A 14399-nucleotide genomic window follows, 5' to 3' on the forward strand; every position below is an offset into this window, starting at 1 on the left:
AGTTTTCTGTCTGCTGAGGGTTATTATAATAACTTCTTTTCAACTTTTCACAGCATGAATTGGGTACTTGTCCAAAATGTCATTTTTGATCTCTGTAAGACAACTATACTCTGTCTGCCTAGGAGAAATACCTTTGATGTCCAACAAAACATAATATGGATATCAATTATTGAGGGCCTAACCCCAACCAACTTTATATGTATTAGCTCACCTGATTCATGAATTTAACATATACGTAGTGGACCATTGTTTTAGGTAATGAGGATAGAGTAGAGACATGGATCCTAAGATCTCATGGATCTTAGGAGGAGGAAAGAAATCATAAATAAGTAATGATATAGTATGCCAAATAATGTTAAATGCTATAGAGAAAATTAACTTCCTGAAGACACATGAGTATGTTGTGGGGAGGGAGGTTTGCAGTTTCAAGTAGGGTTGTCAGAGGGTGGCTCACCAAGATGACAACACTTGGGAAGGACTGAAGGAGATGAAGGGGAAACCCTGCAGATACCTGGGGAAGAGAGATTTTGTGCTGACTGAATGACAAATGTAAAGTTCCTGCAGCAAGAGGGAGTCTGGCATGTGTTTGAGCTGCCGGAAGGCCAGGCCTCTGTAGCAAGGGGAGAAAGAGGACGAGCAAGGGGAGAATGAAAGGGGAAAAGGAGAAGCCATCAAGGTTGTTTCTCAAACTTTGATGACATTTGTGTCACCTGAGGCTCTCTGTAGACTGTAGATTCTGATTCAGTAGCTCTCCCATAGGGTTTGGTTTCAGCTGATGCTGCTAGTCTGTAGACTTCACTTTGAGTGGTAAAGTTGCAAACAATTATGATGACTTCAGCTTCTTTTCGGAATGAGGTGGGAAGCCAGTGAAGAGCTTTGAAAAGAATGACATGACCTCAATTACATTTTTTTAAATGTCATTCAGACTGCTGCTTGGAAAAATAAGTCTGATGGAGGAAACTTGGAAGGAGGGAGACTATTTTGGAGGCTATTGTATCAGAGTCAAGATTGTGTCCGAGTTGGAATCAGGTTAGATCTAAAATTCCTGATTTAAAAGCATTTAAACCACTGGTCCCCTGTTCAGCTACTTCTCTGTGTCCTTATCCAACAGAGCCTAAAGAGGCACAGACTACATGGATACCCTCATTTTACCACTATAAAGATTGAAAGTTGAAGAAGTTGATTGATTTTTCTAGAGTATCATATATAGTAATTAGTGATAAAGGAGACACTTGCATAAAATTCCATTTTATTTATTTATCCAAAATATAAATAATGGTTAGGTTTACACAGTTGCATTTTGATAGAATGAATTTAGAAAGCTCAAATAATTTTAAATTTTCACAATACTGTTTAATCATTATGGATACTCATTTTAAGAGCTTTGAGGCATTATAACAATCTAGTATCTCTGGAATTATTAAAGAAAGAAAATTATGTTTATCATGATTTACAGGTTCTCCTGTATAGCTAAGAATTGAAAAACAGTTATCCTCACTAAGTGGTTCTTAACCTATTTTGTCAGAGAACCATTTGGTAAATGTAACAAAAACTATAAACTTCTTTCCTTAAATACTAACATATTACAAAGATGTTCTTTTTTGGGAACTTCTTGGAATCGTTGAGGTGTAGATTATGCAAAACTGATATAAGGTGACCCATCTATCAGACTGAATATTTTAATAATTCAGTATAGCTCTTCCTTACATGGTTGAGTAGGTTGTTAATATTTAAAAATATTATTCTGATTACTAGTCTTTTGTCACATGGTACCTGAACAAAAGGAAAATCAAGATGATGTTGTGATTTCCTCTTACTAGGCACCTCTTCCCTGAGGGTGCAGTAGAGCAGAAAAGTTGGCTCATGAAGGATAATTTGAGAGGCAGTGTGGCTGGGGAACTGAGATTGAATTATCATAGTGCTACCATTCAGCATTTGCTCTTCTGTCCAGCTGTTATTATGACCTTACATACCGAGGAAAGGGTGGAATTAGAAATAACTAAGAGCCAGATCAATAAACTGTAGAAGAAAACAATGCCATCCAGATAAATGGTCCGAAACCCCCACATGTCAGAGAAGAAGAAATTGGAGGCAGAGTAGGAAGACCCTAGGCTTGCCTATTCTCATGAGCACAACTTGATAACTATCAAATCATCCTAACTACTCTAGAAATTGACCTGAAGACTGAAAGAACAAACTCCACAGCTAAAGGGAGGGAAGAGTCACACTGAAGAAGGTAGGACGTGTAGATACTTGGTTTAGGGAAGAGACAGATCAAATTGCAGATGTGGCAGAGGAGAGGGGGCTATAGTCCCAGAGAAGGGCAAGAGAAAGAGAATCACAGAGTGGGGAAACACAAGGAGAACATTTCCCCAAAGCCATTGGCTTGAAAAATGAGAGAGGCTGAACTTCATGAGTTCTTGCAACCAGTGGGGCATAAAGTTTGGAGTTTTAAAGGTTAACAGGCTTCACTGGGATAGAACCCAGAAGGTACTGTGCTGCTCCTGGAGAGAAGGCAGGCAAACAATCGAGGGGCATACAACGTGGAAACAGTGATCTGAAGAATGCCTAGGGCACACAACAAGGACATTATTTGCTCTTCTTGGAGCATGTCTCTGAGAGAGAGCACTCACATAGACACCTCTGAAACAAAGGAGCTGACTGGCCATTCCCTTGGCATAAACACAGAGCAACCTATAGACACTGGCTACCTAAATTGCATATACCAAGCCCTACTCTGGCAGGACTGCTCTTCTCAGTTAAGCTTGCCTCAGAGTCCCGGTGCAGTGGGCCCCTACCTCAGAAAGACTAGCACAAACCCCTACTCATACCATATCTCCCAAGCAGAGAATTCTGCAGGGCTTGAGTTCTGGTGGAAGTGGTGTCAAGTTTCATTTCATAAGCAGACGAAAGCACACCTGGTTAAAACTCACCGTATTCAAGCCAGGGATAAAATACTATCCACTGAAGGCAAGGAGAGCCTCTGAGGATGACTGGCATGAAGGATAGCTTAGATAAAAGACAACACCAGAACACATGCAGCATATACGTGAGATACTCCCTGAAACCAGGACCTGGGCACTACATGATCTCTTACTCATGAGGCCATTACTTTCAGGAGCAGAAAACATAATTGGCTTTTCTAACACAGAGAAGAAGGCAGAGACTTAGAAAAAATTCAAAGAAGGAAGCATTTATTGCAAATGAAAAAACAAGATAAGAGATCTAAGTAAAACAGATATAAGTAATATACCTGATGGAGAATGTAAAAAAAGAATCATAAGGATACTCACTGGACTTGAGAAAAGAATAGAAGACATCAGTAAGACCCTTACAACAGAGATAAGAGAGTTAAAAAAGAATCAGAGATGAAGAATGCAATAAACAAAATTGGAAACAGGCTTCATGCAATGAACAGCAGGCTGGAAGAAACAGAGGAACAAATTAGTGACCTAGAAGACAATGGAAAATAATGAAGTGGAACAAAAGAGAGAAAGAAGAAGAATGGAACATGAGAATATGCTTAGGGAACTTGGGGATTCCATCAAACATAACATTCATATTATAGGAGTCTCTGAAGAAGAGGAGAGAGAAAGGGGGCAGAAAATTTATTTGAGGAAATAATAACTGAAAACTTCCCTAATCTGCAGAAGGAAACAGACATCTAGATCCAGGAGGCACAGAGAATGCCCATCAGAATCAACAAAAGCAGGCCAACACCGAGACTTATTGCAATTAAATTTGCAAAATATAGTGATAAAGAAAAAAAAAAGGCAGAAAGACAAAACAAGTCTTTAACTTACAAGGGAAGATCCATAAGGCTAGTTGCAGATTTCTCAACAGAAACTTGGCAAGCCAGAAGAGAGTGGCATGATACATTCAAAGTGCTGAATGGGAAAAATCTATAGCCAAGAGTACTCTAACCAGTAACGCCATCATTCAGAATAGAAGGTGAGATAAAGTTTCCCAGATAAATAAGAACTGAAAGAATTCATGACCAGCCCTTCAAGGAATATTAGGGACTCTTTTAGTGCAAAGGAGACCAAAAGTAACAAAGACAAGAAAAGATCAAAGAAATGTCTGGAAACAATGACAAAATAAGGATAAAATGACAATAAACAGATATCTGTCAATAATTACTTTGAATGTAAGTGTACTAAGCAATAAAAATACATAGGGTGTCAGAATATATTAAAAAATCCATCTATATGCTGCCTCTAATAGATTCATTTTAGACCTATAGACACAGATTGAAAAGTGAGGGATAGAGAAACATTTATCATGCAAATTGATATAAAAAGAAAGCCAGAGTAGCAATACTTATATCAGACAAACTAGACTTTAAAATGAAGACTATAACAAGTAACAAAAAAAGGATACTATCTCATAATAAAGGGGACAATCCAACAAGAAGATCTAATAATTGTAAAAATTTATGTGCTCAACATGAAGCATCCAAATACATAAAACAATAACAAACATAAAGGAATTGATGATAATACAATAATAGTAGGGGACTTTGACATTCCACTTACATCAATGGACAGATCATCTAAACAGAAAATAAATACAGAAACAATGACTTTGAATGACACACTGAACCAGATGCACTTAACAAATACATTCAGAACATTTGATTCTAAAACAAAAAAATACACATTCTTTCCAAGTGCAAATAGAACATTTTTCAGAATAGATCACATAATTCGTCACAAATTAGGCCTCAACAAATACAAAAAGATTGAAATCATTCCATGCACCTTTTCTGACCACAACACTATGAAATTAGAGGTCAACCACAAGAAAAAATCTGGAAAGACCAAAAACACATGGAGGTTAAATGACATACTACTAAACAATGAATGGGTTAACCAGAAAACCAAAACAGTAATGAAAAATGCACCAAAAGAAATGAAAAGGAAAACAAAATTGTCCAAAACTTTTGGGGTGTGGCAAAAGTTATTCTAAGATGGAAGTATAGAGCAGTAAAGCCCTACCTCAAGAAGCAAGAAAAATCTCAAACAACCTAACCTTATACCTAAAGGAGCTAGAAAAAGAACAATAAATGAAGCCTAATGCCAGAAGAATGAGGGAAATAACAGCAGAAATAAATGATACAGAAACTAAAAAAAGGAAAAAAAAAAACAATACAACAGATCAATGAAATCAGGAGCTGGTTCTTTGACAAAATGAATTAATATTAATAAACCTCTAGCCAGACTTCTCAAAGTAGAAAAGAGAAAGGACCCAAATAAATAAAATCACAAAGGAGAGGGCCACCTGTATGGCTCAGTTGGTGAAGTGGGTAAGTGTCTGCGTTTGGCTCAGGTCATGACTTTAGGGTCCTAGGAACAAGCCCTGCATCGGGCTCCCTGGTCAGTAAGAAGTCTGGTTCTTCCCTTCCCTCTCCCTCTCACTTGTGTGTGAACTCTCTCTCTCTCTAATAAATAAAATATTTTTTTAAAAAAATCACAAAAGAGAGAGGAGAAATAACCAACACCACAGAAATATAAACAATTACAAGAGAATATTATAAAAAACTGTATGCCACAAATTGAACAATCTAGAAGTAGATAAATTCCTAGAAACATATAAATCACCAAAACTGAAACAATAAGAAATGGAAAACTTGAATAGACCTATGATCAGCTAAGATACTGAATCAGTAATCAAAAACCACTAAACAAACAAAAATCCAGGGCCAAATGGCTTCACAGGGGATTTCTAAGGAACATTTAAAGAAGAGTTAATACCTATCCTTCTCAAACTGTTCCAAAAAACAGAAAAGGAAGGAAAACGTCCAAATTCATTCTATTAGGCTAGCATTTCCCTGATATCAAACCAGATCAAGACTTCACTAAAAAAGAGAACTACTGGCCAATAACCCTAATGAACATGGATGCAAAAATTCTCAATAGAATACTAGCAATCAGAATCCAACAATACATTAAAAAAATTATTCACCACAATCAGGTGGGATTTATTCCTGGGTTTCAAGAGTGATTCAATATTCAGAAATCAATCAGTGTGATACACCACATTAATAAAAGAAGGGATGAAAACCAAGCAGATGCAAAAAAAAGCATTTGTCAAAGTGTAACACCCATTCATGATAAAAATCCTCAGCAAAGTAGATTTAGATGGGACATACCTCAACATAATAAAGGCCATCTGTGAAAAATCCACAGCTTATATAATCCTCAGTGGAGAAAAACTGAGGGCTTTTCCTCTATGGTCATGAACAAGACAGGGATATCCTTTCCCACCACTTTTATTCACTATGGTACTAGGACTCCTAACCACATCAGTCAGACAACAACAACAATAATAAAAATAAAAAGCATGCAACTCATCAAGGAGGAAGTCAAACTTCTGCTATTTGCAGATGACACGACACTCCAAATGGAAAGCCTGAAAGACTACACACACACACACAAAACAACAAACAAACAAATAAAACCCTACTAGAACCAATAAATGAATAAACAAAAAGTGGCAGGATAAAAAATGTACAGAAATCTGTTGTATTTCTGTTCATCAATAATAAAATGGCAGTAAGAGAGTTTAAGGAATCAATCCCATGTACAATTGCACCAAAAATAGTAAGATATGTAGGAATAAACCTAACCAAAGAGGTGAAAGACCTATACTCTAAAAATTATAAAACACTGATGAAAGAAATTAAATATGACACAAATAAATGGAAAGACATTACATCCACATAGATTAGAGGAACAAATTGTTAAAAATATCTATACTGCCCAAAGCAATCTACACATTTAATGCAGTCCCTATCAAAATACCACCAGCAATTTTCACAGAGCAAGAATAAACAGTCCTAAAATTTGAAGGGACCACAAATGACCCCAAAGAGTCAGTTATTCATATATATATTTATGTGTATATACGTATACACATATGTATACATATATATATAACAAAACTATAGTGATCAAGATAGTATTGTTACCAGCACAAAATAGACACATAGATCAATGAAACGGAATTGAAAACCTAGAAATGAACCCACAACTATATGGCCAACTAATGTTTGACAAAGCAGAAAGGAATATCCAATGAGAAAAAGACAATGTCTTCAGTAAATGGTGTTGGGAAAACTGAACAGCAACATGCAAAAGAAAGAAACTGGACGACTTACACCATACACAAAAATAAACTTAAAATGGATGAAAGACCTAAATGTGAGTGAGATCTAAAACCAGAAAAATCCTAGAGGAGAACACAGGTGATGGGATTAAGGAGTGCACTTGTGATAATCACCTGATGTTTCAGTAAGTGTGGAATCACTATATTGTATACTTGAAACTAATATTATACTGCATATTAACTAACTGGGATTTAAATAAAAACTTAAATCCCCAAACCCCACATATCATCATCAATTCTCTAGTATCAGCAATGCAGTTGTTCTACTAAATTTACAACTCTAAAACCACTATGCAAGACCTAGTTCTTAAATAGTTCTTAAATTATTTCTTTTATGCTGACTTAGAGATAATCATGATTTTATCAAGTGTTGGATATTTTTTTCATCAGGATTGTACAGGTGATTTAGGATCATTATTTTTACATTAAAAGGAACCCTTGCAAATGATTCTTCTTTTATTTTCTTTTACCACACCAGGTAATTGGTTTGGATCTAGTTGAAATACCAGTGAACCAGACTTCCTGGCAGAGTTTCTGGCTATCTCTTCAGGTCGTTGCTGTTAATTGCTGTTTCAGTTTTAGTGATTCAGATTCAGGGGTAGCTGCAAACTCAAACAGGTGCCCTAATAAGTCATATAGTATCCATATAATATTTTTAACATGATGTTAAGTGAATCTGTAGTAAAGAAAACATTCTTTTTGTACAGGTACAGATATGAAAAGTATTCTCCTTTCTCTAATTCTACTCTCAGCCTCTCTCCATGTCTCTTGGAGTCAGACAGTCAATTACCTCTCTCGGTTATAGAAAAACCACAGTCCAAAAGAAATGATGGTAAGATGATTTTTTTTTTTTTTTTACTTGACTAAGAAAGCTAAAAAAAAAAAAAAAAAAAAAAAAAAAAAAAAAGACTTTTTGTGTGCTTTAGGATGGACAAAAATTTCTGTGATTTTTTTTCTGTTAAAAGCTTTACCATTTAAATCGTGATATTATAGTGCCATAAAAATTCCTAGAATATAAGGCAGTATATGATGAGATCCTAAAAGAATATGCAGAGATTCAAATCTTATGGAAAGGGCCATTAATTACCAGTGATTGAGAAAAGCTCATTAGGAACGATTAGTTCCGATTAGGAACGATTAGTTCCTAATAAGGTGGGCCACCAAATCAGGATAAAACTAACTTGGCACATGACAGATCTCAGTCCATCGCTCCACTACGAAAGAAATATATTTTTCCTCCAGATCTCAATAGAAAATCTGTGTGCAGCCGCTTTTCATCAGAATGACAAAAATTTAATCTCAATTTGTCCCTAACTTCGCCCTTTTTCCCAGGGGTGGCTTACATTCTGGGGAGCTTACATAATAGCAAAGGGGGTGGACGTGGGAGGGGCCTCTTGGTGTTATCAGCCCCCTGTCAACTTAGATATTTAAAATCCCTCTGGCCACAGTATGTGGTCATACATGTCACATTAGTGCCACCCCGTGTCTACCTTTATGTCCTTTTTAGCACAACTCTCTCTGATGCAGAGGCGACAGTCTTAGAAACTCAGAAATAGTTCTATTTTCCACACAAGACAGGATGCAGGGAATTTTGTTAGAATGTTAGAGTTCCATATGGCTGACACATATTCTATAGCAATGCATTCTGTGAGCCACCCATGGGAACATGGGAATCATCCAGAAACCCTCCGAGGAGTCCAAAGCAGGAGTGTTTAGCCACAATGTACAACTGTCTCATCTTTGGGGTCTTGATACCTTCCTGGGCTCTATATGCCCATGGTAGCACAGGTTCTCCCTGCTCATGGAGTCCACACCATCTACCCACAGGTGTCTGCCCTGTGTCTAGGATGCTAATGAGGCAGGAGCTCCAGTGTCCTCTCTCTACTGCCCTTCAGCACTGACATGCTCTATGCTTCCTCTTCATCAATCCAATCTCCTTCCCTGCGCCTAGCCTCCGGATTGATTTCTGTATAGGCAGCATGGAAGCTTCTCTTTTATCTACCTGCTAGTCATGCCAATCTTTTATCTATAGCATTAAACCTTTTGTTTCCCCTGATATCCTGACCAGTGCTTTCTTTTTAGATGTGTTTTTCCTGAGCACTGAACACTTGAGGTCTTGTTATTTGAATGAAGGGAAGGGCCAGAGGATTAAAGAAAATCTAGAAATTTGAGGGGACAAAGTATGGAAGATGTAATCATGAAAAAGTTTACCCCATCCTGCTATATGAAAAGAAGCAGAAAAGCACATTGGAAGGAGGAGAGTCTAAGAGGAGGACTTGCACTTTCATCTCTACATGTGTACAGTCACTGAAGAGATTTTTTGTTTTTGATAATCATGGAAGATGTGATACAAATGGCAATTCAACTACTTAGGAAATATTTAAACCTTTAATGTTAAGAGAAACAGGGTTAAAGGCGAGAATTAAAATGTTTTTAATGGGAAGAGAGACAAGTTATTAGACAGGTATATAATATAAGACTCACAACTCCATCTCTTTCTTTCATTTAAATGAGGTCTTGCTCCCTTAAAGCCATAGACCTATGTGGACATCAGACATAGTGGACACAAAGTTCATCCTAAAAATGATAGTGGGGTAAATATAGGGCTCTTCTCAAAAATGCTCCACCTACAACTCCCATCTCCCCACAATACTGGAAAGAACTCTCTGCAACGGTGGAAACTTTCTGTATCTATGCTGTTCGATACAGCAGCCATTAGCCACTTGTCATTATTGAGTACTGTAATACAGCTAGTGTGACTGAAGAATGGAATTTTTAACTTTCTATAACTTTAATTAATTTACACTTCAGTAGCCACATGTGCTGTGTGGTTACTATACTGGAAAGCATAGATCTAAGATGTCTTCCCCTATCTATAAGACTTCCCTACAAACAAGCTTCTTGGGATCACAAAAATGTTAAGGGTAGAATTGAATTAGAATCAGTTTTTCCAGAAAAGGAATTCACTTTATATTTAGGGGGTGGGTAGACTGGAAATCCACAGAAGATTAAAGAAGAAATGCTTCATCACTTGGCTACATTTTCAGAAGAGACAGAGTTAGAAGCAACAAAACTACACAGTAGTTTTATCGGTCACACAATCTGACTCATCTGCACGAAAGGATTCACCTCAGTTCTAAATAACCATATTTTACTTTCAAAATTTACTTTAAGGGCTACTGAAGAGTGGAAATAACTCTCACCTTATAGGATTATAGAAGAATTTAACTTTAAAAATGCCTGCCAATAACTTAGCCCAGTGTCTGACAGAAAAATAGCACTCAGAAGTGGTGATTGTCAGAGATAGAAAGTATTATCTCTTTTATTAAAGTGATTAAACTCTTCAAAGTGTATTTCATTTGTGATATGGGACTTAATTCTTCAGCTTCACATGATTATATCAAGACATGTCTTCTACAAAAGCATTTAAAAGTTGTTAGCTTTGAATTTCATTCTAAGAATACTGATGAAAGGTTCTTTATGTTGGAATAGTTACTAAAGCATATAAGGTTTTAAAATTTTATGTGAATTTTATTTCCTAAACCTGACCCCTAAAAAATCATTATTTGTTGTCAAGCAGTTGTGATGCTGCCTGAAGTTGAAGTATTACCCATATAAAATTTTGAATTGCAGGTACAAGTTGGTCAGCAGTAACATTGCAAGTGATTTCTGTTGAAAAATAGAAAAGTTTAAAGATTAAGAAGAGAAAACCCTTCATTCAAAATTGTGTGTTTTGTCCCAGACAGGATATTGAATGTTATAGTAGCATAGGAATTCAAAGAACTCAGTGTAAATAAAAATAAGAAAGAGAAGAGAAAATTAGAAACAAGGCGTCAGAAAGAAAAATCAAAGGAGTTCCTTGATCAAAATCTCTGAGGGATTTACCCTACCTAAAACACTGAAGCTTAAATATTTTCCAATCTTGGTTTGACTCCTATCAAATTATGTCTGTTGAAAATTTCACTTTTACATCCTAATCCAATTTTACTACAGCTTGTAGAAATGCAGAATAAATATTTAACTTCAATACTGATCTAATTTCATTCCTCTTGTTTGCTTTCCTTTCAAGAATGTGAAATGGATGCCAGCTCTTCCATGTGGGTTTATGTTTTCCTGGGGAACCTTCTTCGTGGAATTGGGGAAACTCCGATTCAGCCTCTAGGCATCGCCTACCTTGATGATTTTGCCAGTGAAGACAATTCTGCTTTCTATATTGGTAAGACCTACCTCATTTATCTTCTGAGGACGCAGAGTACCCAGTTTTCTTGACTCCACTCCAAACTAAATAGGGCATGGAAGGTTTTATCCTTCAGATTCTGTTCCTTTACTGAGTTCACATGTTCAGAGGTCCACACTGAGGATTTGGATGATGAAGAAACTCAAATTAGAAGGACCTATTGCATTAGGGAAAGAACATCAGATTAAAAAGAAATAACTGGAAGATGGACTGCCATGATGTATGACTTCATGCAAATATTTTCATGAACTTCAGATTTCATAGGTTCTTTTTTACTGGGTTAACTGTACTACTGAACTACCTAGGTATCATTTATATTCATTTTTTATTTTGTTTCCAGAGCCCTAGGAACTACTTCCCATCTTTTAAACCCTATTTAAAGCATTTTCTTCCTAGGATGGGCAAGGAATTTTGAGATCTCAATAGCAGGCATGAATGGATAAAAACACAGGAAGGATGAGAGCAAGGCCTGAGGCGAACCCATGCCTGGAACAGGTGCCAGTAGATAGACTAGCAGCTAAAATCTCACACACACATGCACACACACATATGTACACACAAACAATAGAGCAAACTCTAATTCCAAGGCCAGGTGCATCTACGCAGCATTTATTGAGTGCCCCTTATGTCTTGGAAACTAAATTTTTCTCCATTTCACATATCAGCCTTGATTTCTTGGGGTTCTAATCTTTTGAGGTCCTGGCCTTCAAGGCATAGAGGACAAGATTTAAATTCACTGAGAGGGACTGCAACCAGCCCTACAGTACAGTTCTGCCCTGGCCATGCGTACAGAACTCCAGAGGGCTCTCCTTACAGTCAGGCGAGCTGTAATTAAAAACAGGTTACCTGCTCTAATGGAACACTGCAGTGTAAGTCAGGACCTGGCACAGAAGCTCCATCACATGGGCTAGACAGTTACTCTGGGGACTGGAAGAAAAATTGCAAGCCAAGAGATGCATGCAGGTGTCCAGGTGTCCCTTCCTTGCCCTCTCTCTCTCTCTTCATTCTTCTCTTCTCTTTGGGAAAGGATCTGTTCATTGCCATTGACTCTTTTTCTTAAATTAATCTGCCAGGGATACGTGTGCGAGAAGTTCTGTGGTGACATGAAAGGCAGATGGGACATACTTTGCCAGGAAGAGCTACCTTTCTGGTAACCAGAAATGGTGTTTTTCAAGTAATCTGCTCCCATCTCCTATTAATGCAGCCCAGGCTGGTCATGATTGTTCCAAAGAGCACCCCTCTGCACTCCCAGGTCTGACTGGTTGTGTTCATGGATCTGCTCCCACAGACGGTCCCACAGACTCTCTGAATGCATGCACTTTTGCACTAAGGTGGAAAAAATCAATTTTAATGTTAAAAGGACTCAGCACTTAACCAACCATAGAAAGTTTTTGAAAAACTGTCAAAATAGTATAATTCTGATTTTTTTTTTTAAACCAGTAGGGGAAATCTAATTCTAGGGAGTAAAGTTTTCTCCATTTGGGGGAAATTAACTTCTTCAGAATCCTGGTGTTATTTCCTTACTAAGAGGCAATTAACGCCTTCCACATGTTCATTCTTCTTCCAAAGCTGAGAAGGACTTATTTCATGATTCAATAAGGTTGAAAAATGGACAAATTAAGCACAGTTAAGTGAAGAGTTGATGAGATATTTTCAGCTACTAACTGGATCTCACTCCTATTTCTTGTTTAAAAAATTATTAATTTACAAAAGTGGAAAAATGCCACTTCTCTTCCTTTTTCTTTCTTTTTTTTTTTTTTTGGATGCAGGGTGTGTGCAGACGGTTGCAATTATAGGACCGATCTTTGGCTTCCTGCTAGGCTCACTATGCGCCAAACTGTATGTTGACATTGGCTTTGTAAACCTAGGTAAGGAAGTTTATTTTTATTTATTTATTTATTTAAGTCACTGAACATTTTTAATGGGGATGGTGTAGAAAATATCAAATTCCCGTTTTATAAAGTGACAGGATGGCAATCTTTCATAAAACGAAAATAATCCACTGAAAATTGGTCATTGATGTAATCACTGCATGCATTAATAAATGGAATATGAAAAATAGGCAGTGGTTAGAACTGGATGACCCATGGTTTGTTATTCAGATGTATCCCTTTCCACTTCTGGTTTGCCACTTCAAGTGAATTCCAGCATAGTTAAGACTAAAAACTGTGGCCTCTTGTTGGTTCAGGTGTAGCAACATGACAGTCACATCCGTTGATAATGTATTTTGTAGATTTGCCAGGCAGACCAAGAATTGAAAGTCTTCTGGCAACCAAAATAATGTTCTTTACTATACAGATCTTTTTCAGATGGAGGCAGATTAGAGTAAGGCTACCTTATTCTCTGGGAGAGTGCTTGTGGAGGGAACAAATGGGGGACCTCATCTTTCCATGCTATTAATGTGTTTCTTTCTTGTGAGATGTACCTCCTAGATGTGGACATCACTACATCACTTTTCTTCCTTTTTTAAGAAGTTCAAGAAAGCAGAAACAAGAAAACAGGTTTCATTTTTTTAAAATTCTGAAACTGCATTTTGAGGTCCACATGTCTTAAAGTTAAATGCAAAACTCTTGCGCCAGTTTTTCTTTTTTATCAAATAAACTGCAAGATACATTCCAAAAATTTTATTTATTCATTCATTTATTTATTCATGAACCTCATTAATTTTGCATCTATTCTATCCCAGGTGCTGTTCTACCACAAAATGGTGAATACAGTAGTAGTTGAGTGCTTGACTTCCCGAGGTTTTGAAATCCACTCATGGAGATTGATTCAGATAAGAAGGCATAGGTGTGATGAGTGTTGCAGAGGGAAGTTGTTAAGGGGAAGAAATGAAGATGCGATGATGAGCCAGTGTGAACATTTTACCAAGTATAATGTGGCAATTGAGCCTAGTCGTCATAGGACATGTGTTTAGTTCATTGTTCTCACGGAGTGTAGTGGAGGTAGATCTATCATAAGTTTTATGGTTCTTATATAGAAAAAAAAAACACTT

At 37.0% G+C, this 14399-nt stretch overlaps 1 protein-coding gene across 4 annotated transcripts in view; it reads left to right on the plus strand.

Annotated features, from left to right (window-relative positions):
* The window catches only part of SLCO1C1 (solute carrier organic anion transporter family member 1C1), a 61411-nt gene that overhangs the window by 19557 nt on the left and 27455 nt on the right, over positions 1–14399 (plus strand). For all 4 annotated transcript variants that reach the window (XM_082740637.1, XM_082740636.1, XM_082740638.1 and 1 more), the window contains 3 exons: positions 7875–7999; positions 11237–11383; positions 13174–13272. In XM_082740637.1, coding sequence (XP_082596763.1) covers positions 7875–7999; positions 11237–11383; positions 13174–13272 — 371 coding nt within the window. The remainder of the gene's footprint in view (positions 1–7874; positions 8000–11236; positions 11384–13173; positions 13273–14399) is intronic.

This window comes from Mustela nivalis (genome assembly GCF_964662115.1).
Source record: "Mustela nivalis genome assembly, chromosome: 7".
In the NCBI taxonomy this organism is placed as follows: Eukaryota; Metazoa; Chordata; class Mammalia; order Carnivora; family Mustelidae; genus Mustela; species Mustela nivalis.